At 42.0% G+C, this 24,659-nt stretch overlaps 1 protein-coding gene across 1 annotated transcript in view; it reads right to left on the minus strand.

Moving 5' to 3' along the window:
• LOC126336809 (myosin-VIIa) overlaps positions 1-24,659 on the minus strand; it is a 434,397-nt gene that overhangs the window by 87,251 nt on the left and 322,487 nt on the right. The window contains exons 4-6 of the mRNA XM_050000853.1: positions 23,452-23,565; positions 4,982-5,128; positions 3,917-4,101 (exon numbers count right to left, since the gene is read on the minus strand). Coding sequence (XP_049856810.1) covers positions 3,917-4,101; positions 4,982-5,128; positions 23,452-23,565 — 446 coding nt within the window. The remainder of the gene's footprint in view (positions 1-3,916; positions 4,102-4,981; positions 5,129-23,451; positions 23,566-24,659) is intronic.

Raw genomic sequence — 24,659 nt, forward strand, 5'->3', positions numbered from 1 at the left:
GTTTGTGCCATTCAACCAGCATAATTGCTAGGTACAACAATGGTATGTTTACCCACAGCGTGCTTGTGTGTTCCTTGAAAAAGCTGCGACTTGCTAGTCAGTTAGCGTGTGACAGTCGAAGCAGAAGGTCATTAGTGGACGATGAAATTTACCAATGCAAAAAAGCCTGACATGCTCATGGTGTATGGAGTGTGTAGGAAGAATATTTATCAACCTCTTCAACCAGTTATGTGAAAGTGGTAGTGTAACACCTTGACAACAACAGAAGGAACCAAGTGATGATAGAAGATGGGGAAATTAATGTCCTCACTGCTGTTGCAGTTGATCCACATGTTAGCTCCTATTCAACTGCATGAGGAAATGGAATGAGTCAGGGAAGTGTCCTATGCATTCTCCACTGATATAGGCTCCATCCCTATTACATCTCCCTTATCAAGAGTGCATGAAAATGATTATGAGAATCATGTTAACTTCTGTACATGGTCATTAAGACAGGATACTCGAGATGTATCATATAACTAGTTTAGTGACAAAGTCACTTTCCCAGTCATGGCTAGGTAAGCCACCAAAGTATGCACTATTGGTCTGTTGACAATCCCTATTGGCTTCATCAGGGGGAAGTCAGCACCCATGGAGGACAAACCTGTGGTGTGGGATGGTGAACCATCAGCCTATAGGCCCATTTTTCATAGATAGAACACTAAAGGTGCCCAAGTATCACAGCCTCCAACACACCATATTCCATAGATGCCAGAAGACATTCCTCTGGAGACTAGGAGGGACCTGTGGTACCAACATGATGGCTGTCTAACCTACAGCGCACAAATTACAACAGCTTGTCTTCACGAATTGTTTCCAAATTGATGGGCTGGACGCAGAGGACCTGTGCCTTGGCCTGCTCATTCCTTGCAACTGACACCTGTAGACTTTTTTCTGTGCAAAAAGCTGAATGAAACTATCTACAAGGACATACCAACTACACCCAAAGATACACAACAAAATGTTACTGCAGCCTAAGATATCTCTGCTGAAATGTTAGCACATGTGCATCAGCTGCTTCATACCAGACGGAAGCATGTATTGCTGCTGCCAATGGCCATTTTGAACACAATCTGTGATGGTCAACTGTCTCATTATTGGTCAGAATCCACACAACTAGTATATATGCACTTGTGTTGGTCTTTACAGTGTGCTACTGCAGTATTCTACAAGGATCTGTATTGGAAATTTTCAAAATGTGGTACCTCATGAACAACTCACAGTATAATCCTGCAACAAACACTAATGACATTCTAATTTACCCTGCTTTTAGTTTGTTAATGCCAATAGGCATTGTTCCAATTAAAAAAAGTGTACTTCTGCACAAGAATTACACTTTCAAAGTATCATTACACCCTTTTGACAGGCTAACAATATGAGCACCTCACTACCAATCCATTATGTGAAAACTGCATATCAATAGCACTTTACATTCCCACAATATGTGTGGTGCAAGTTTCAGGTGAGTCAACCTGTATAATTTATAATTGAAGTAATGATGAGTTTGTAATATTATTAATATTGTTATCGGTTCCATATTTAACTGTCACTGGTAGTCATATCTCATGGCAATGATGAGCACCACAAGCTAGTCAGCTGCAGAGGTGGTTTGTCTGGTGGGAAAAGCACTAAGGTAATAGCTGCTGCAGTTCCAAAGGGCAGTGAAGCTTGACCAGAGTCTGCACATATTATAAATTTCCCCGCTGTCCTTTTGTGTCTGTATGTGATGGCTAATCTCAGGGATTACTTTAGGGATTTTGATACAGTTTTCATTAATACATTGGCTGAATTGAATTTATTACCGCTATGCCTGATGACTCAACTGGTCGAATACACTTTGTCCATGCGAAGCTGGGGCAGTTCGTTAGTCTATTCTAATTAGGGGATTATTTGCTTCAACAATAAAAAAACAATATTTTTTTCTAAAAAATCTGTTTTCCAAACTTTTTTGTGTTTCCTCCAACGTGCAGACAGTTCAGCTCCAGGCAACTATGAAAGCTTGCTTCATTAAATTTACTGACAATGAGAAGGGGAAAGGAGTGACGGGATTGATAGTAAAGATGACAAAATGTGGAGTGAAATATTAAATGTGTGTAAATTGTGACATGAGGGGACAATGGTATAGGCATTCAAATATTTACCGCAAAGAAAAAAAAGCAAAGTGCACACAATAAGTATGCCATTGAAAGTCTGGATAAATATGTTATTATACAGCACTTTCTGCAATGTTATACACAATAACAGCAAACATGAACTCAGCGAAAACTTCACAGTTTTTGTAGTACATAAGTGGACTTAAGAGGCTAACAAGGAAACTCTGAGAAAAATTGTTCCATCTACGGGAACTGATTTTAAAAAGCGTCACAATAAACATGTTATCATGTGTGAAAGAGATGTCACTGTCTTGAAACACTCCCTCCTGTGGCGTGACCGCACAGAATGCAACATTTACAAGTGTGCGTGAAATGGCACAGGGTCCATCTAAGACCCCGCAGTTCGACAATACCTTCGATTCCACCCACGAAACTTTACTGAGCATATATAAATGTACCTGTGATGAATATGGACAGCAATTCAACCTGGAGCCTACTCTAACGCCTGAGCATTAGGAATACCTTCCACACCCTTCGGTGAAGCTGAACTAGTGTCAAAATTTCTGACATGTATGTTTGTTTATAATGTGCTTAGTAAAGTTGCTTGGGTAGCGCAGAGGGAATTGTCGAGCTGGGGAGGAGGGGGTGGAGGTAGTTAAGAAGTACACATTGCTGTTTGATCCACGCACATCTTAAAATTGCCCTCCCACGTGATGACGCCATAGGAGGGTGGAAAACAGAAGTGTTGAAGGAGCATAAGTACCTTTTACTGCTCCAGATGATGTTGAAATGGTCCCAGCGGAGGTTTGAGTCCTCCCTCGGGTATGGGTGTGTGAGTTTGTCGTTAGGATAATTTAGGTTAAGTTGTGTGTAAGCTTAGGGACTGATGACCTCAGCAGTTAAGTCCCATAAGATTTCACACACATTTGAACATTTGACGTTGAAATTTCGCCCAATGGTTCTGAACAATCCTTAATGGTTCAACCCTTTACACAAGAGCAAAAATTGCAATCGTGTCGCACACCTAAGTGGTGAGATCACGTTCAATGGCGATGCAGCCCCACAGTCTCCCTAGAGAACTCTTGAAATGTCCGAGTGTGTCAGCAGTGTCAAAGGAAGCCGAGAACACTTCCTGTTGATCATCGCACTGCACTTTGTTGTTTTCGACCGCAAAATGTGTGCGAAACAACGCCTCAGGGAGAGGAGTGGTGTCATTGACGGCCTTTATGCCACCCCAGAGTTTTTCACGAAAAAATGGAGCATCGGAATTAAAGTAGTCAGTTGTTTGTTTAAACAAACTTGGATTCATACACATTACTTCGCGAGAAAATGTTACCACAGTCATAGAGCAAAAGGCATGCTGCCGCCAGTCGATGTTTAATTATTCTGCTACATGAAGCACTTGTGTATATACATGTACCACATAGATGCTCCAGTCTTAGAATACTGTGTGCACGTTGTTACTATCTCCCCTTCCCATTTCTTGCACGTAAACATGTCAGTGCTGCCTCCCTAGACAGGTCTTCAGTTTGCTTTGCCAGATAATATCTGTGACAGCCAGCCAGTAACTTACAGAGACATTCACCAAAGCAGCTGCTGACTGCACAACTCATGGTGGTTATTACCAGCATTAATTGGCAGTTCTAATAATGGATCAGGTAATAATATCTTCACATAAAGGAAAGAGAATGAGAATTTCTTGTTTTAAACAACTGTGGAAACAATACCTAAATCTCTTTCAAAAAAAGAAATTTCATGCTAACAGCTGACATTTATATAATTACCTGATTACAATACACTGATCTTGTCCATATCGTTTCATGTGTGTGTAGCTGTTGTCCCCAATTGCAAATATGTGGGGTGGTAGTTCACCAATTTTTCTGTCTTTGTACAATTTTATTTGTTCTGCAGTATAAATTGGCAGAATTTGGTATGGGTTGACAGCAACAAGAATCGACCCAGTGTATGTCTGAAAGAAAAACACATTGTACAGTCATTTTATCAAAACTAGAAATTTAATCATTGATAACTTTTCTAGTATAACTTTTGGTTTTGTTTGTATTTTACTTCATTTTACTCACACAATAGTCTGTAATACCAAGAAAATCATTAACTAACTTATGCAAAATATCGGCTTCATGTCTAAATAAATGGTAACTTGATACTGTGAGAGAGGAGAGCTCCCATTCATCAATATCTAAGACTGAAGCATGTGAGAAATGTTGATACACGTACGCAAAGACATCATCACATTATGAGCTTCTGCTACTTTAAAAGCATATTATCATCAGCAAGAAGAGACAGCTAAAAACAAGGAAAAGGAAAGCTAAAGATGTAACTGTAATGGAGGAAAAAAAAAACATTGTACTATGCTATGAACCATTATACAGAGTAGCTGCTTACAAGAATACCGAAGTAACAGTAGACTAAAACAGTTCTGATTTTATAATCATATTAGGTGACCAACCAGTTCTAGTCAATAAACTTGTAAAGTGATACACCTGAACTGTTAAGTGCTTTGAAAACCTTTTATTGAAGTTAACATTACTTGAAAGTTGAAGCTACATTCTACAATTTTACAAATTATATTGGTATCACAGAATATTATTCCTGGCAATACTGCAGGAAGAGATCTAATTGCTACTCATCACTAACTTACATAGATATGAAATAGTATAGATTGCTGATCAACACACAGAGGAGATGATGAGTGGCAGACAGGCCTGTTTGTAAGAAGACTGTTAAAGTGCCAATCTGCTGCTCAAATGCCTTCTTTATGTTGTGAGCAGCAATCTGTCCTGTTTCATATTATTATTACTCCATCCCAGATTTTCCATTCTTTAACTTACATATATAAGATTCTCATTGTAGCGAATTAACAGGTTCCTCAATATTCCAGCTTCATGGAGGTCTCCCAGAGATATCATGTCTTCCACCCCTTGCACTGAGGTGGCATGCATCGCCTTGATACGCCTCTCCGGTGTGAGCCACTGCTCCTAAAACAATACAATTATATTATTGTGTTTTATAAATTAACACTTTTGATAAATGTGCACGTTACTTTTTTTAAAAATTGTCTTGGGTACCGCATGCACAACTGAATGAACTAGTTTGTTTGTGTAATTATTTATTAGTATTGCACAAAACTTAAAATATTTATTTCTTCTTTGTTTCTTGTTTACATCAAAAGTGGGAATATTTGCACTTTATCCTTGTTTCTGATTTGCAGGTATCAAAGCAGAGTTCAATACAAAACTGAGAAAAAAGAATGACATTTCAAAGTTTTCATTCACTGTAAACCTAGAATATATAAGATGGTGCATTAGTTCTCTTTAAGATCATACTGTTATTTGGAGTGTTAGGTGAGGCAATCCCATTGTTCATCTGAAATGAATGTGCAAAAATATAGAAAATCTCAATTAGGATTGTCCAAATTTTATTTGAATCCAGCCTCTCTGTCTACTTCCCCACCTTTTTATGGTCACAACTGAGTGGAACATGTCCCATTTTGATTCGATTTATTCAGCAAACATGAAATGATAATTTTTTTGCATTTTTTTTATCGATGTACTTTACCTAACATGTCGTTGTGGCAATGGGCAAAATTGTCAAGTCGTATGGGTTATTGAACATTAGTTCACTACTGATACACTGTTACCGATTTAAAAACTTTAATGACGGGTGAGTAAATTCAGGCTGAACAGTTCAACAGAGATCTGTCATATTACACTCAATAATTCAAGTTTCATACTTCCTTGTAAAAATTGTAGTCTTGTAAATGGGATTCGAAGGCCATCAGAGTGACTGCAATCAGAAGACGAGCATCATAATATAAACCTTACGACTATTTTTGTAAATTTATTGTTGATATTAAATGATGTGGTAATTATTGATTTAGAAAGAGCAGATGCATTTTTGACATGTACATTTTTTTAAATAGCTATCATTGTTTCATGTATGATCGAGCGTGTATCATCAAATGTAAACAAGTTACATAAACGAAACTCCCTGGCAGATTAAAACTGTATGCCGGATCCAGGTTCGAACTCCGGGACCTTCGCCTTTCGCGGGCAAGAGTTCTATCGACAGCTATCCAAGTACTACTCACCACTGGTCCTCATAGCTGTACTTAAGCCAGCATCTCATCCGTTACCACCCAAACTTAACGAAGTTCTCCCGTTAAATTTGCGGTATTAGCACTACTGGAAAATTCTTTCAGGCTATATACATGAGTACAGAAAATGATCGACAGTAGTTATATTTTTCAAGTTGTGGCAGTGTCTTGGGACAAGCGATTCCTATAATTTACAATCAATTTTTTCACCATCTAGATCACAATTAATAAAAAGAGCCTTTGTAAGTGCTCGTAAAGAAAAGAACCTTTGTGATCGGGACAGTGGAACAACTGTTATAAATGAGAAATATCGAACATCTCAAGACACGACAGTAACTTAAATAAATATTAAATTTATCTTTCTGTGCGATGATTATTGCTAAGCACTGTAGTTCATTCCATGTCGTCAGCATATCGTTCTAACTCCTCTGCCTTCAGCTTACATATTCAGTGGACATTTTACTTTCTGCTCCAATTTAAGGTTTCAGTTGATGCTGTAAGCTAATCTTGCCGATACACAAAACAGTGAAGAAATAAATGGAAGAAACTTGACGACAACAGAATTGCTAATTTCCGTCCACTAACAATGCTTACTGCACTAGTTACATCTGACACTCATTATCACTCGTATTCAATACAGTGCAACGCTAAAACATCCCCTGTCCGTTTCATATATGCGGTAGAGCCTTACCACCAGAATTGGCACAATTTGTGGCAAATTTGCAATCTCTAACAATATATGGTAATCCATACTTTGAAAGTTAATAATAATTTTTTATATTTCTCTTTTTGAGCAGATTAAATTGTCGAATGTAGGAAACAGACATCATCGCTATTATTACAACCTTTTACTTTACTATTAGTTTTAATTTATAGACATATAAAAACAGGAAAAAGACAAAAATGAAAGAAAACTGAAGGTTTCGGAGTAGAAAGCTGAGAATACTTTCTACTACTGATTATTATCGCCCTGTTAAGAAGCATGTTTCGTCAGTTGAAACAGCTATTTTTTTGATGCTTTTAAATGTTAAATGAAGCTCTTACGTCCTGCACCACTGCAAAAATCTAGTATTTACCTGATAGTATGATTAGAATATGTAGCTCGAAGTCCAGTTATTGTTTAATAAAGGCTACATAAATGATTACCGCAATAGCAACAAATATAAAATCATATTTACCATTAATTTTGCGTATATATTTAAAAGAATATATGCTTTCAACACGAATTTGATAATACTGCAGAGATATATTACCTTTTTTAACGTTGCTCCAATAGTCATGATGAAGTTGATGAACTGGTACAAAACAGTGACACATAACACAACAATGCCTGCCATTAACTACCAGGTCTGAGTGATGATAAAGGCAATGGCATTCGGAGTGCGCAGAAGATTATCGGCAATTCGTTTCGTACAACTAAACTACCAAATTCTCGAATTTTTGTTGATCGCTATTAGAAGGAAATGTGGGGAGTGTAGTACACTGACTTTCGCAAGGAGAGAGAAGTGTCTAAGCGAACCAAGAACTGCCTGCTTATCGCGGTGTACATCGAATATTTACGAAAGCAAAAGTGACGATCTATGTAAATTGCTTCTGCACTCATTTAGAAACAAGAGGAGCACAATATGACTTTATGTACGTAATGGACGAGCACAAAACACAAGCTGTCTAATAACGACCTCCATACCACCCAGCTTCGGTTGTTCTTAAACGACATCCCGATTCCTGAAAGCCATGGATTAAGGCAGTCAGATAGACACAGTATTTCTTGACTTTAAACAACATTTGACTCAGATCCACATCTCCAGTGATAATCGAAAGTACGGTCGTGTATGATGTCAAGCGAAATTTGTGACTGGACTGACGATTTCTTGATAGGAAGTACGCAGCAATTTATCTTGGGCCGAGTGTAGTACACAGATGAAGAAGCACTCGTAACTTCAAAAGTGTCTCAGGGAAGTATATTTGGACGGTATATTAATGACCTCGCACACAATACTAACAGCGATCTCAGAATTTCGTAGATGATACAATCGCCTAAACTGAAATAGTGTCTGCACAACTATTGAGACTGATCTTCGTAAAATTTGAAATTGGTGCAAAGGTTGGTGACTTGCTTTAAATTTAAAACTGTACACTTTACAAAAAACAAACATAGTATCGTATGAATGCATCACTGAGTCTTAACTTGAATAGGTTAATCCATACAAATACCTGGTCGTAACAATTAGGATATGAAATGGAAGCAACACACAGGCTCAGTCGTAGCTGAAGCGGTGGTCATTGGTACGATGCTAGAAAAATGCTATTTGTCTACAAAGGAGCCAGCCAACAAGCCCATCTTAGAATATTGCTTATGTATGTGGGATGAGGCGGCCGACAGTCCCAGATTCTGCGCAACAGTACCGCAACGGTACTTGTAATACCGCATAGGAAGAATTAACAAAAACGAAGTCCCGCAAAACTGCTAATATGTCCCGCATTCCGGTAATTTTCACATTCCACCAATAAATCTTAATTTCATTTGTCACAGGAAGTATCAGTCAATTTATCAACACACAATCTCTGTGTGACAATGTGCAATAGCATTCGTTGCCAAGTGAAGGTGAAAGAGAAAGAAATGTAGAACAAGAATGTTTTAGACAAAGTGAAAAAGCGCCAGTACAACTCAGCCGAAAAGTTGGCAGATTAGTCTGTTACGCTTGGGATGTGGAGGGGAAATTATCTGGTTTTGCTGTGAGAGGGAAACGCTGAAACTGGCGCTACGGTTGCACGTGCCTCGTAGCAGGCAGCAAGTATTGAATAAGTATCACGCAGGTGAAACACGCATTCTTGAAAGCGATCTATGAAGACCTTCGTCTTAAAATGCGGTACTTACTTGTAGAAAATAAAATAAAATTGAATTAAAGGTGTTATAATACAGCGCAGTTAGCATAGGAAAAATAGCGAACGCTGTTAGCTCACTGAGGTTGGGAGCGACCTGAAAAACAAGACCTTCGTGGCAAGGCGATTGTCCGCGGTTTAAATGAGTCACACGACATTGTTAACTTGTGTGTCTGTCTCGCCCAGTTTCGTGAAGTAATCTGCTTGTTTTACTTAGCAGTGCCACCAACTGCGAAAAAGTGAAGTTGTAAATTCAAGCGAGAGTCGCAAAAAGAATTCTCCTTTTTACAAAAGTGTCGAACATCTTCTGAAGTACGTTGCTCACTGCAACAAACAGGATGTACAATAGCATTTAACATCTGACAAGCATAAGAAAGCGCTGGCTGCTGCAAGTACGTCGTCATCACTGTGAACTTACTTCCGTCATGAAAAAGACGGCGATCAAGAACTTGCAAGAGCTGCAGGTTTGTGTATCTTCAACACGGTAAGACAAATCAGTGCAATTTCTAAATTTATTTGAAAAGAAGTTTCGCTGCGGGATGTTTCAAACGATAAGGCCGTCAAAATATTTCCAATGCTAGTGCGGTACTTTCATTCTACAACTGGAATTAACGTCAAAATATTAGCTATCCTGAATTTACATAGCGAAACTGTAGGCATTATACAGGGTGTTACAAAAAGGTACGGCCAAAATTTGAGGAAACATTCCTCACACACAAATAAAGAAAAGATGTTATGTGGACATGTGTCCTGAAACGCTTAATTTCCGTGTTAGAGCTCATTTTAGTTTCGTCAGTATGTACTGTATTTCCTCGATTCACCGCCAGTTGGCCCAGTTGAAGGAAGGTAATGTTGACTTCGGTGCTTGTGTTGACATGCGACTCATTGCTCTACAGTACTACCATCAAGCACATCAGTACGTAGCATCAACAGGTTAGTGTTCATCACGAACGTGGTTTTGCAGTCAGTGCAATGTTTACAAATGCGGAGTTGGCAGATGCTCATTTGATGTATGGATTAGCACGGGGCAATAGCCATGGCGCGGTACGTTTGTATCGAGACAGATTGCCAGAACGAAGGTCTCCCGACAGGAAGACGTTCGAAGCAATTGATCGGCGTCTTAGGGAGCACGGAACATTCCAGCCTATGACTCGCGATTAGGGAAGACCTAGAATGACGAGGACACCTGCAATGGACGAGGCAATTCTTCGTGCAGTTGACGATAACCCTAATGTCAGCGTCAGAGAAGTTGCTGCTGTACAAGGTAACGTTGACCACGTCACTGTATGGAGAGTGCTACGGGAGAATCAGTTGTTTCCGTACCATGTACAGCGTGTGCAGGCACTATCAGCAGCTGATTGGCCTCCACGGGTACACTTCTGCGAATGGTTCATCCAACAATGTGTCAATCCTCATTTCAGTGCAAATACTCTCTTTACGGATGAGGCTTCATTCCAAGGTGATCAAATTGTGAATTTTCACAATCAACATGTGTGGGCTGATAAGAATCCGCACACAATTGTGCAATCACGTCATCAACAGAGATTTTCCGTGAACGTTTGGGCAGGCATTGTTGGTGATGCCTTGATTGGGCCCCATGTTCTTCCACCTACGCTCAATTTAGCACGTTATCATGATTTCGTACGGGATACTCTACCTGTGCTGCTAGAACATGTGCCTTTACAAGTACGACACAACATGTGGTTCATGCACGATGGAGCTCCTGCATATTTCAGTCGAAGTGTTCGTAAGATTCTCAGCAACAGATTCGGTGACCGATGGATTGGTAGAGGCGGACCAATTCCATGGCCTCCACGCTCTCCGGACCTCAACCCTCTTCACTTTCATTTATGGGGGCATTTGAAAGCTCTTGTCTACGCAACCCCGGTACCAAATGTAGAGACTCTTCGTGCTCATATTGTAGTCGGCTGTGATACCATACGCCATTCTCCAGGGCTGCATCAGTGCATCAGGGATTCCATGCGACGGAGGGTGGATGGATGTATCCTCGCTAACGGAGGACATTTTGAACATTTCCTGTAACAAAGTGTTTGAAGTCACGCTGGTACGTTCTGTTGCTGTGTGTTTCCATCCCATGATTAATGTGATTTGAAGAGAAGTAATAAAATGAGGTCTAACATGGATAGTAAGCGTTTCCGGACACATGTCCACATAACATATTTTCTTTCTTTTTGTGTGAGGAATGTTTCCTGAAAGTTTGGCCGTACCTTTTTGTAACACCCTGTATATGATTCTTTAAAGGACATCCTTGAAAGCCACGACCTGAAAGAGACAGTGAGTGGAATTTATGCTGATAATGGCAACACAAAGTTTTCCTCAAACTTCAAGAGGGCTTAGGAAGAAAATAGTTGGTGTGGGGTGCGCAGCACACAATGCAATACAATCATCAGCAGATTTGTTGCCAATGGACGTCGAATATTATGTTACGAAGATATTTTCGTACTTTCATATATCCACAGTGCGTGTAGAAGTTCTCAAAAGGTTTTTGAAAAGAGATAAAGATGCCGTACAAAAACATTTTGGGATATATGTAGTAAAACAAGATGGCTTGCAATTTTGCCTGCAGTTGAAGGAATCTTGAAAGGGCACAAGAGGTTAGTGCGACTGCAAGGATTTATCCCTTGCACACTGCCCGTGAGACCCACATTCCCAACTTAATGTCCACACACTACATTCGCAGTGGCCCTGCCCATTACACTCATTACTCGCGGCAGACATGTCCGAAAGAACAGATACCATCTTTATATAGTTAAGGCTAACCGGCCATTGACCTCCTTCTGTGCTGGATGCACACGCATTGCCCGAACTCTAACGGGACTCGGCAAGATTGTCTGCCGCGAGTAATGAGTGTAATGGACAGGGACATGTAGTGTGTGGACATTAAGTTGGGATTGGGGGTCTCACGGGGAGCGTGCAAGGGATAAATCCCTGCAGTCGCACTATCCTCTATGCCCTCGGTGGCTCAGATGAATACAGCGTCTGTCATGCAAGCAGGAGATCTCGGGTTCGAGTCCCGGTCGGGCCACACATTTTCAGCTCTCCCCGTTGATGTATATCAACGCCTGTCGACAGCGCAGGGTCTTCATTTAATTATCATTAACTGTAGCGCCTAGAGCATAACTAAATTGTAGGTAGAAAAAGAATTTCCTTGAACACTTATTTATGAAATGATGAAAGATATTTAGTTCTTGTGGGTGTTTCATGAAGCCACAAACTAATGAGTGAAAGAGACTGCTAGTACAGCTTATGTCTAACAACCTGTTTATATTTGAGTTGTTCTCAAGCAGTGCGCGTCATAAATAATGATCCCAACCAATTCAGTTCTTTTTTATTTCATTTTTATTGCTATTGTAGATGAAAATCTACTTTCACCTCTACAAATGTTGAATACCACGTTTATCATATGTTCGGATTGTGTGTGTGTTTGTGTTTGAGTGATGAAGCAATTCCCGGTGCGTCACCAGCCCAACCTACAACTTTTGCCTGATAAGAAAGGTAACTATCCACTGCGGCAATAGCCACCTATTGAAAATCATGGTTCCCCTGCACTAATCCTGTCCTTAGCGGTATTTGCTTCACCTGCCGTCTGCACCTTGTTTTGAAATCAACGAATTTAAAACCTGTGGACTATACTTCCGTTTGGTAAATCACGTGACTGTTGGACACTTCACTTCTGAACTGGCAGAAACTGGGAGACTTGAAGTTGCCAAAGTTCCGTATCTGACCACTACTACTACTACTACTACTACTACTACTACTACTACTACTAATAATAATAATAATAATAATAATAATAATAATAATGTGTACAGCACTACAGTAGCCCTTACGTAGTTATTGTTTTTTAGTGCTGTCAGTTGGTTCATATATACGCTTCCAAGTGAGTAATGAAGTTCTGGTCTATTGCAGGAACTTGAGAAAGAATTTTCATCAGATGCTTAGGTTTTGTTATATGTAAGTCTCAATTTTACCTTCATCGATGTGTAGTACAAAACACACAGTATGTGTGTATGTGTTAGGAAGATGATGTTCACACATTCGTTTCGTAAGCTGTAACCTACACTGCACAGTGTCACTCATTGAGTAATTCAGAAAAAACATTATTGATAACATATATAGGGTAAGGTGGGGAAAATCCGACCGGGTGGGTAACTCGACCGCCCTCTATCTGTGAGAAACGGCAAAGCGGAGCGATTTCGCATTAGTGTTACCATATAGAGCAGTCAAAATAACGAAAATGTCTCCTTGACAGCTTTGCTGCATTTGACATTTAGACACCTAAAAGACAAGTGTGTTTTCTAGTATTTCAATTTAATTTTTTGTACGAAATTACAAACGAAAAACGACAAAACGCAATCAAAACGATATTCACCGAGCAGTTGCTGCAATACAAATGGGAATGTCTTTACGGGCTGTCGCTCGTGATTTTAACATTCCGAGATCGACATTGCTGTTGCACTGCCGTGCAATGAAACCATCTTTTTTCAGTTAAAATTTACATTCATTTAACTTTCAGTGTATTTAGTACTCTAAACATTGTTAATTTTTGAATACATTTTATTCATTTATGTAAAAAACATAATTGTTTATAATTATTACTCAAAAAACCGATCCTTTAGAACTATTTCTGTGCAGAATCAGCCAAACAAATAGGATGTCGGATTTACTCCATCATTTTTGCAAATGAAAAAAATGGATGTTTCTTAAAATAAGGATATCTCAAAAACTATTGATGGTATAACAAAAATATTTTGCAAACAGTTGCTCCTTTATATTACCTATAATTTAACGTATATAACGTTAAGATCCGACCTCGGATAAGCGTTTTATAGCCACAAGAAATTACTAGGTCGGATTTACACACCTTACCCTAATCAGTATTGGAGTCTTAAAAATTATGTAATAGTAGACCTAAATATCTTTTAAAATTAATTTAGTTTCGTGACTGAGACACAATCAAACCCTTTTGGTTTTTACCCCTCAGAAAATATCATTTTACCCCTCCGGGAGTAATTACCCCCAGGCTGGGAACCACTGATCTACATCAACATCTAAACATTGCATCGCTGGGAGACTTCCCGTTTTACATGTCAGAGTTCCTCCCCACTCGATTCGCAGATGGAACGTGCGAAAACTGACTGCTTAAAAGCGCACGATAATTACTCTAATCGCGTGTTCGCAATCCCTACGTGAGTGATACGCATGAAACTGCAGTATATTTCTAGATTACTCAATACTGGTTCTTGAAACTTGGTAAATATGCTTTCACGGCATGGCTGGCGTCTACCTTCAAACGCCCGCTAGACAAGTTTTCTCACAAGGAAAACACCCCATCGCTGCTCCGTCAGATTTAATGGTAAGGTGGCCCTGTGGATATCCCGTCAAAAACTGGACACAGATCAAGCATGAAAACGGGAAGAATGTGCACGGAACTGTGAAAAAGAAAAGCAAAATTGAAACAGTGAACGATCCAAGCTTACAAGTGCAATATTGAGAGAAGCTGAACAGCCGCGGCTTCTTAGTTAAGTGGTCACGATGATATACTAAAAAGCTGACGAGCTGTGTTCAAAACTCCCTCGTGCCTTTTTTCCCCCCACAACATTATAAACTGCCCGTCCGGTCATTGAAATGTTCGTTCCCTTTCTGTTGTCTTGGCAGTTGTTACACTATACATTCGTTATAGGAATTCAAGGGCCAAAACTTCCTAAACGGAAAGCAACTTCAATAACGTTAAAAATATATGTTTTGACAGAGCACAGCGGAACTATGTGATTGTGACACTGTTACATTCATTTGTTCCAACTCATGTGACAAACTATTATGTTTTCAACATTTCCTTGGGAGTGATCACATTCACATACGAAAACGTAAATCGGGCAAGGAGACATATCTCACTCACTCACGTGGCGTCGGTAAGAGATTCCTATCACATGACACACATACTGTCACTAATCCCATGCTTGACACACCAGACGTGTTTTCTGGTGGAAAATTCGGTTGACGTTTCGCCTTGTTCGCGGGTTACGTTCGAAAGCCACTTCCTTTCGACTGCTAATAGAGTAGTTGTGCAGAATCAACTGTCATTAAACGTCCCTTTCTCGCACCTCCCTGTTGCAAGCGGACTTTACACCACGACACCGACACAAATCTGAATATAGCGAACAGCGGAAAAAAGTAATAATTGGCAGGAGGGAGGTTTTAACACGTGTCGCCCGCTTAGCAGTCCAACACTGTGACAACTTAACCGCGACGCCGTTGCTTTCAGGCTGCTCTGTATTGCATGTCTTGTCCTATGACCATTCAGTGTTTCTATTTTGCTTTTTTCCCTCAGTTCAGTACACTTTCTTCTTGTTTCCAAACTTGATCTGTGTTCAGTTTTTGAAGATCTTAACACCAAATCTGTGGTGGGTGCATTGTGGAGTTTTCCGTGCCGCTCGCCTGCGTCAGACTAACATGTGACCATTCATACTGTCCTTTTCTTGTATGCATTCAATATCCCATCTTAGCCTTCTTTGGTGTTGGTCCCAAACACGTGAGCACTATGACAGGATGGGTCGCACGCATGTTTTGTAAGCAATCTTCTTTGGCGACTGCATTTTAATAGCATCCTACCAATGATTCGAGCGCCTCTGAAGCTAAGTGGTAGCGACGTTTCGCTGTCATGCGGAGAATCCGGCTTCGACTCCCAGTAGTGTCAGGGATTTTTCCTTGGTGGAAGGTCTGGTTGAGGGTGAACTCAGCCTTGCGATGCCAACTGAGGAGCTACGTGGTGGAGAAGTAGCGATTCCAAGGTCAAGAAAGTCGACAACGACCGGGAGAGCGGTGTGCTGACCACACTCTCCTCCACTTGCAGAGGGTGACATGGCGGTCGGTCGGTCCCGATTGACCCATCAGGGCCAAAACACAGAGCTTTACTTTTGTTGCCACTAATCCGAAATTTGTCTTTACTTTACCAATGATTGACCCCATCTTACCACTGCAGTGCGTATCTCCACAGGAGTTGACTGTTTCCAGTGGTTCTGTGATGGTACTGGTTTGGATTGTGTGAAGTTCACAGTTTTACATATCTGAACACTCAGCCCAACTGGCCGATCTTCGTACCATTTTAAGATATTATCAAGAGCCGACTGAATATTTGTGCCGATTTTTGTTAGTATACTGGAGAAAATGTACGTCAGATTCCATCAGACTCTTTAGGGACAGTGAGAAAACCAGACTAGGAGGAGGACGCATATTTCTCTCAGCCAGTTTCGCTTGAAAACATGCGGAATTTGTTGTGGGTCAGCATGGAATACTCCCGCTTCAGCCCCTATAGTTTCATGAAGTTCTAATAATTGGCGGTGCTTTAAAATGACGCAGTCAAACAAAGAGCTGTCATTGAGTTTCTTTTCGCAGAAAAACAGAGCATTGCAAATATTCATAGGCGCATGCAAAATGTCTTCGAAGGTGTGGCAATGAACAAAAGCACGTTGAATCGTTGGGCGAGGCGTCCGTCATCATCGCAAGGTCGCCCAAACCTGTCCAATCTACCGCGTGCCGGCCGACCGCACACAGCTGTGACTCCTGCAATGCTGGAACGTGCGGACACTCTCACTTGAGGTCATCGACGGATCACAATCAAACAATGAAAGATGCTCTGTGTGGGAACCACTGCGTGGATGATAGGGAGGTTGCTGATGCAGCAAGACGTTGGCTCCGACGTCGACTCGCAGGATAGTACCATGAAGGCCTACAGTCACCCCCAGTAAGGTTGCGTAAGGCCGTCGCATTGAATGGAGCTTTTAGGTATGATCTGCACATGGAGTAGATGGCATTGACTCAGAATATCGAGACCCTCGAGAGACCCAGCCATGAGAATACTGTTCCACCTGATATGCAAGATATATGAGACGGGCGAAACACCCTCAGACTTCAAGACGAATGTGATAATTCAATTCTGAAGAAGGCAGGTGCAGACAGATGTGAATATTACAGGACTAACTCGTTAACAAGTCGTGTCAGTGAAATGTTGACAAGAATTATTTACAGAAGAACGGAAAAGTGGTAGAAGCCTAACTTAAGGAAGATTAGTTTGGGTTCCGGAGAAATAAATAAACATGGTTTGCAATGCTAACCGCACGACAAAAGGCAGACCTACGTTTATAGCAATTGTAGATTTGGAGAAAGCTTTTGACAATGTCGTCTGGGCTACTACACTCTTTAGAATTCTGTAGGCGGCAGGGACAAAACAAAGGAAGCGAAAGGTTATTTACACCTTACAAGCTGTATAGGTTAACTGGCGTCTTTGGCAACTGCAATGAAAGTTATTAAGACCAGACGTGTTTCGCTTTGTTTTAAAGCATCTTTTCCTCTTACACTTTTGCTTGTTTTGATCATGAACAGCTCGCATGCTTTACTTATTACTATAAACGATTTCTATTATTTTCGTTACCCACCGTTTTTTGTTGTTTATCCCAGTCTTCTTCGTCTTCCACGTGCATGTGTTGAGTATCTGCATTTGCACCGACACTTTCACTGCATTTAACATATTTACGCTTCTGTGCATTGTCCTCTCATCATTTTGCTATTGCGGGATGCGTTTTTATTTTGTTTGTTTTCGTAGTGGTGCAGCCGTCTGCTATCGCTCTGTGAGCTTTTATATTTTCTGATTAGGAGGAGACAGAGAGAGAGATAACATTTTTAATGTTTTTACTTTATTAATTTTTTAATCTCTCTCTTTATAGACGGAAGACAGAAACACTCACAAAGCGATAGCAGACGGCACCGCCACTAAGAAAACGAACAATACACGAACGCATCCCGCAATTGCGCAACAAAACATGCAAAATGAAAAATTGCTCTGAGCACTATGGGACTTAACATCTATGGTCATCAGTCCCCTAGACTTAGAATTACTTAAACCTAACTAACCTAAGGACAGCACACAACACCCAGTCATCACGAGGCGGAGAAAATCCCTGACCCCGCCGGGAATCGAACTCGGGAACCCGGGCGTGGGAAGCGAGAACGTTACCGCACGACCACGAGCTGCGGACTCATGCAAAATGACAAGAGGAGAGTGCACAGAAGCGCAAATGTGTTAAATGCAGTGAAAGTGAAAGGGCTGTGTGCATTTGCAAATAAACAACGTATATACGCAAAAGACGAAAAAAAGCCCGTGAGAAACGAGAAGAACTGTTTATAGTAATAAGCAAAGCATGCGAAATGTTAATAACCGCCGGCCGCGGTGGTCTCGCGGTTCTAGGCGCGCAGTCCGGAACCGTGCGACTGCTACGGTCGCAGGTTCGAATCCTGCCTCGGGCATGGATGTGTGTGATGTCCTTAGGTTAGTTAGGTTTAAGTAGTTCTAAGTTCTAGGGGACTAATGACCACAGCAGTTGAGTCCCATAGTGCTCAGAGCCATTTTTTGTTAATAACCAAAACAAACAAAAGAGTAAGGGAACAAAAGAACTATATTGTTACAACAACCACTTAAGATACTTTAAAATAAAGCGAAACACGTGTGGTCTTTATAAGACTTTTTTTACTGTTGCTGAAGACGGGAGTTAACCTATACAACTGGTATATGTGTAACTGCGGAAAAGAAGAGGCCCAATACCAAAGAAGACAAGATGTATATTTACAACTTGTACAGATCTATTCTATCTATCGCTTGCGCCTTTGTCCCGCATTTTGCGAGGAGTTGGCGTGGTTAAACCGGATTTGGCATGTTACTGTGAAGGGGTGGCCCCGGGACGGAATCAGAGTACCCCAACTGTCTGCGTCCAGTATAAATCATGGAAAAGTGCGTGTGTGCTTCAAATGTCTGTGAGTCGTGTAACCGAGGCGGGACCTGGGGACCAGCCCGGTATTCACATAGAATGATGTGGAAAACCGCCTAAAAACTACACCCAGGCTGGCCGGCCCTTTTTTTACGCAGATTTTTTTGGTCTGTTACTTTTATTTATTTATTTATTATTTTTTTGGAGATGGGTCAGGTAGGGGGGTGGCGGAGGCAAAGTGGGCAGGGGTCACAACCCGAGGCCTGGCCACGACGTCTCCTCCCTCCATTCTCGGGATGTGGTACAAAGGATGCAGTTGGTGTATTATTGTGATTTTTTGTTATTTTATTTATTCATTTATTTTTAATTTTTTATTTTTTTTGTTTTTAACAGTAAGGAACTGAAAAGTAGTAAGTGCACTCGTTGCGTCGAGTTGGGGACGCACATAACTAAAAACATGCTAACAGTTGTAGTAAAAGGCATAAAGAAAGAGAGCAAAGCGCGGGGCTAAGGAAACCGTGAAACAAAACTGAAGGGTGGAATCCATACCACCATTAACAAGTGCTACATCTTGCACCGGATGGAAAACAAAAACTGCGAAGACCTTTTCGCACCGGGGACAAAAAGAGGAAATGGGGAAAATACTGCTACCGAGTGTGAGGGTTCACAACGAAACTCTCCGTCTGCTGTATCATCCAGGTATGACTTCTCGTAATGACCAAGGTAGATCCCACGGTGTACCGTGTAGTGTTCTATCATCGTCTTGTGATTTTAGCTTCTCGTACCCGTGATGTTCCAGCTACGTGGAGGGTCGTGGAACGCACTCCACAAATAATTGGGAAAATATTGCCGATACTTCGGGATACGGAGGATCTTGCAATGTCGTCCCTGCAAATAGTTCCAAAAGTCTAAAGTGTCCTTAGTGCCGTCTTGAAACAAATAATGCACTGCATGTCCACGAAGCCACGTCATTGCATTAGTTTTAGTGCGTGGGTAATACGTCTCATCCGGGAAGAAGAGAGTCTTGGGGTCGATATGATTCGGCGTTACTCGAAGGAAGTGTGCTGACATTTGCCTCACTAAGTGCCATACTGCCGCAGACTCGCCACAGCTAAGACGGTGTTCATCGTTGTCTTGAACGTGGGTAAGTCTACCATGTGGATCGCATGTAGCCTTGATCTGGTCACCTGCTTAGCGTTGACAGTGATATACCGCATCGCCGTGACGCCAGTGTCCAGTATTACGTGGTGAATTGTCCTCCATACTACTCGCCAATTGACGTTCGGGTTATCCGCGGGTCGTCCACGTTGCAGGACCCGATAAATCGTCTTTGCCGTCGCCAGTGGAGTCGCTGGTAAGGCAAGTCGAACGTAACTTAGTTCGAGGTAAAAGACACCGATGTAGAAGAGCGAGGAGGGGACGTGGTGTATCGGCACAGGTGGCAACAGGGAGGGCGGTGCTAGTTCTTCTATTAACAAACTGGTCAGACTGCTCGGACGGCGGTGCCATAGTTTGACTAATGTGCTCACAAATAGGGCGACCGCTCTGTCATGAACGTGATAAAGTCCAAGCCCTCCCCGATCCGGGGAAAGGGTGAGAGTCTCATATTTGATCTTGAAAAGCATTCCTGAACTCACCCAAAAGCCGCAAGTATACGGCGAGCTACCATCACCGGTATAGGTAATATCTGGGCGATGTGCGGAATGCGTGACGCTAAATGTGTGTTGACATACTGGGTCCTTTGGACGATGTCCAGGGCTCGTTGGCGGTTGTTGGCGGTCCGTCGTATATGGTCTGTGAAATCAATGCCGAAACATTTCAAACTATCTCGGAGCTGTAAAGGGGTGTCACTGTTCTCAGACAATCCGACGCCGATGTTCATCGCCACCGATTTTGCGACGTTGATACGACTACCAGTGGCCATGCCATATTTCGCTATCCAAGTTAGTGCGCTAGCGGTGTCGTCACCATTGCGGATGACAATCACCAGGTCGTCAGAGTACGCTTTACACCGGAAAGTGTGGCCTCGTAACGTCATACCCGTTAGTCGTTGGCGCAGGCCGCAGAGGAGTGGTTCCATGGCCACAGCGAAAAGTAAAGTGGACAGAGGGCAGCCTTGGCGTATCGATCGAGAAATGGTGAGGGGCTGCGTAGATCGGCCGTTGACGATCACCTTGGACGTCGCGCCACCGAGTAGTCGCATGACGACAGTGACGAATGGCTGTGGGTACCGCATATGTTGGAGGACAGCTTCCAGATAGTTGTGGTCCACTCGGTCGAAAGCTTGACTAAAATCGATGGCCGCCAGTGCACCCTTCAGACGACATGCCCTCGCCAGTGATATCAAGTCACGATATTCGCTGAGTGCCGTCTGAATATTGTTGTCGCCTCCTAATGACGTCTGATCGGGTGAGATAACATTGCGTAGGGTCTGGAGTATCCGCGCCGCCAACAGTCGAGAAAAGATCTTAAAGTCGCAGTTCAATAGCGTCAACGGGCGGTAGTCCTGCAGTCGTGAGCCACCGGACGGTTTGTGAATAGTAATAATCATCCCTTCCACAAGGGCCGCAGGGAGCGGCACTTCCGGGGATAGTAGTTCACGACAAATGTCCGTCCATCGGGAGGCTAATAGATATTGAAAAGTCCGGTAAAATTCCAAGGGGAGGCCATCAGGACCCGGAGACTTGTTGACAGCTCCTTTTCTAATGGCGTCGATCACTTCTTCTTCTTCTGTAATTGCTTCCATCAAGGCCGCTTCCATTGCCGGGGTAACGGTGTCGTAAATCGTCTGAGAGACGTCCTCCAGTGCTGTCGGATCAGGGGTCTGAGCGGAATAGAGTTGGGAATAATGACTGTAGAACGCTGTGTTTATGTCTTGTTGCGTGGTGAGGCGACGACCGTCCTCCGTGTCGATGAAGCGTATCAGCGCTCGTTGGCGTCGTTTACGTTCACGAAGGACGTGGGACATTGACGGGCGTTCGCTCGGTATCCGATCCTGCGTCTTCGAGCGGATGACTACCCCCTCCCTCTACGTGGCGTCGCAGATGAGCGATGATCTGAGCCTTAGCAGGGTGGACCGCCGTTTGTCGTTCCGGAGACGGCGCCATAGCGTCGCAGTCAACCTCGTCGTTAACCCGGCGGGCGAATTCGATCCGGGGCCGGCGCGCCTACCCGAGTCCAGGAAGCAGCGCATTAGCGCTCTCGGCAAACCTGGTGGGTATTTACAGCTTGTACAGATACCAGACTGCAATTACGAAAGTCGAAGAACATGAGAGGGAAGCGATGGAACTTTGGCGATGACGTTGTAATTCTGTCGGTGACAGCATAAGATGGAATAGAAACGTAAGACAAGGGAACGAAGTTGCATTAAAACAGGCGATGATGAGGGAATTAAATTAGGAAATGAGACACTAATATAAGTAGATGATGAGTGCTAATTGGTCAGCAAAACGGCCGATGGTGACTAAGTAGAGGATATAAAATGCGGACTGACTGGAAGAACTAAAGCACTTCTGGAAAAGAAGAGGATTCTGTAAATATCGGATGTAAATTTAAGTGACAGGAAGTTTTTTCCGGAGGTATTTATGAGGAGTGTGGCATTGTATGCAAGTGAAAGGTGGATGAGGAGCAATTCAGACAAAAGCAACAGAGAAGCTTTAGAAACGTGGTGCTGTGGAAGAATGCTGAAGATTACATGGGTAGATTATGAGAAGATAATGACTCGAATTACAGAGAAAAGATATTTGTAGCATAACTTTACTAAAAGAAGAGATCGGTTCACAGGACACATTCTGAGCCACCAACAAACTCCATTTTTACAGCTGGAGGGAAGTGTGGGGGTTAAAAATTGTGCAGGGAGACCTAGGGATAAATACAGTGAGCCGGTTGAAAAAGATTCAGGTTGCAGTAGTTATTCGGAGATGTAGAGGCTTGCACAAGATAACCTAGTGTGAAGAACCGCATCAAACCTGTTATCGGAGTGAACTACACAACAACAATGTATAATCAACAAACTGAAAAGAAAATGCTATAAATTCAAACTGAATTCCCAGATCGGTTGAAGAGATGTTGCATATAGGGAAGCTGAAACTGACTGGATGGGCAAAAAAGGAAATAAACAAAAGAGAAAACTGCCCTGGAATGGATTTGGTAAACTAATTAGTTATTCGAAACTAGGCTTCTGACATGTCTGTAACAAAAAAAAACATTACGTTGTTATGCCAAATTTAAAAATTTGAAAACTTACGATTAAACGCACCGTCGATGTCAAGATCATTAAGACGGAGCACAAACTCGGACTGGGCACTTGCCTTTATTCAAGAAACTAAAGAAAAGCTACATATGAGTGGCTAAAGAAAGAGTGTTGTGGCACAAGGCTTGCTTAAAGGAAGGGACTGGAAAATAGGCACATCCTGGGGCATCAACATCGTACTGCACAAAGCTGCAAGCTCGATGCAATGGTGAATCACTGTGACCGGCGCTTCAACCCAAGGACAATACAGTTGTGCCATTTGGATAACGTTGAAGACTGCTTCCTTACCTTGCCATCGTCGTCCTTGACTTGTATACGTCGGCCTTCAGCAGAGATGACGCGCGCCCCAATTGCGACATCGAACTCATTGGTAGAAACAGGTTCAATCCAGATGTAATCTCCCTGTGAACAATGAAAAAGGCGATATCAGAAAATGACGAAATAATTGTCATTATTTATAGTTTCTTTTTAGCTTTGTATGCGTCTGTTATGGCGTAGGGGAATTATGCCAACAGTAGGTGCTTATTGTAAGATACGAGATCATAGCTCCTATCCTCTCTCCGTCGGCTGTGAAAATGCGTCAGTTTGAATCATCTTACTTGCGTTCAAACGGATTAATAAATAAGAGGGTCATTCCAAAAGTAATGAACGTTTGTTTCTCCACACATTTTTATTCAAGATGTAAGGTTGTCATACGTTTCGTGCTGTTGTAAATAATTCTCCTTTACTGGGATAAATTAGAATGAGCTCTTTGCAGGAATAGTCAAAAAGATCCATCTACGTCTACATATATACTCCGCTAGCCACCAAGCGATGTGTGGCTGAGGGCACTATTCGCGCCTAAGTTCCACTCGCGGATCGCGCGAGGGAAAAACGACTGTCTGAACGCCCCAGTACGAGTTCTAATTTCCCTTATCTTTGAATGGTGATCATTGCGCGATTTGAAAGTTGGTAGTAATAATATGTGCTCTACATCCTCGGCGAAGATCGAATTTTGGAATTTAGTGAGCAGCCCCTTCCGTTTACCGCGTCGTCTATCTGCAAATGTGTCCCACTTCAAACTTTCTGTGAGATTTGTAATGCTCACGCGATGGCTGAATGTACAAGTCACGAATCTTGCCGCTCTTCTTTGGACCTTCTCAATCTCTTGTATCAGACCCAACTGGTAAGGGTCCTATACAAACGAACAATACTCTAAGACTGGACGAACTAAAGTATTGTAAGCAATTTCCTTTGCTGAAGGACTGCATCGCTTCAGGATTCTACCAATAAACCGCAATTTAGAGTTCGCCTTACCCGATACTTGTGTAATCTGATCGTTCCATTTGAGATCATTTCGAGTAGTCACCCCGAGACACTTGACGGTTGTTACCGCTTCCCAAGACTGGATATTAGGGTACACTTACTAATACTGAGAGATAACTGCCAGTCATTACACCACGTATTCATTTTCTGCAAATCCTCATTCATTTGTTCACAACTATTGTCTGACACTA

This window comes from Schistocerca gregaria, chromosome 2 (genome assembly GCF_023897955.1).
Source record: "Schistocerca gregaria isolate iqSchGreg1 chromosome 2, iqSchGreg1.2, whole genome shotgun sequence".
Classification (NCBI taxonomy): Eukaryota; Metazoa; Arthropoda; class Insecta; order Orthoptera; family Acrididae; genus Schistocerca; species Schistocerca gregaria.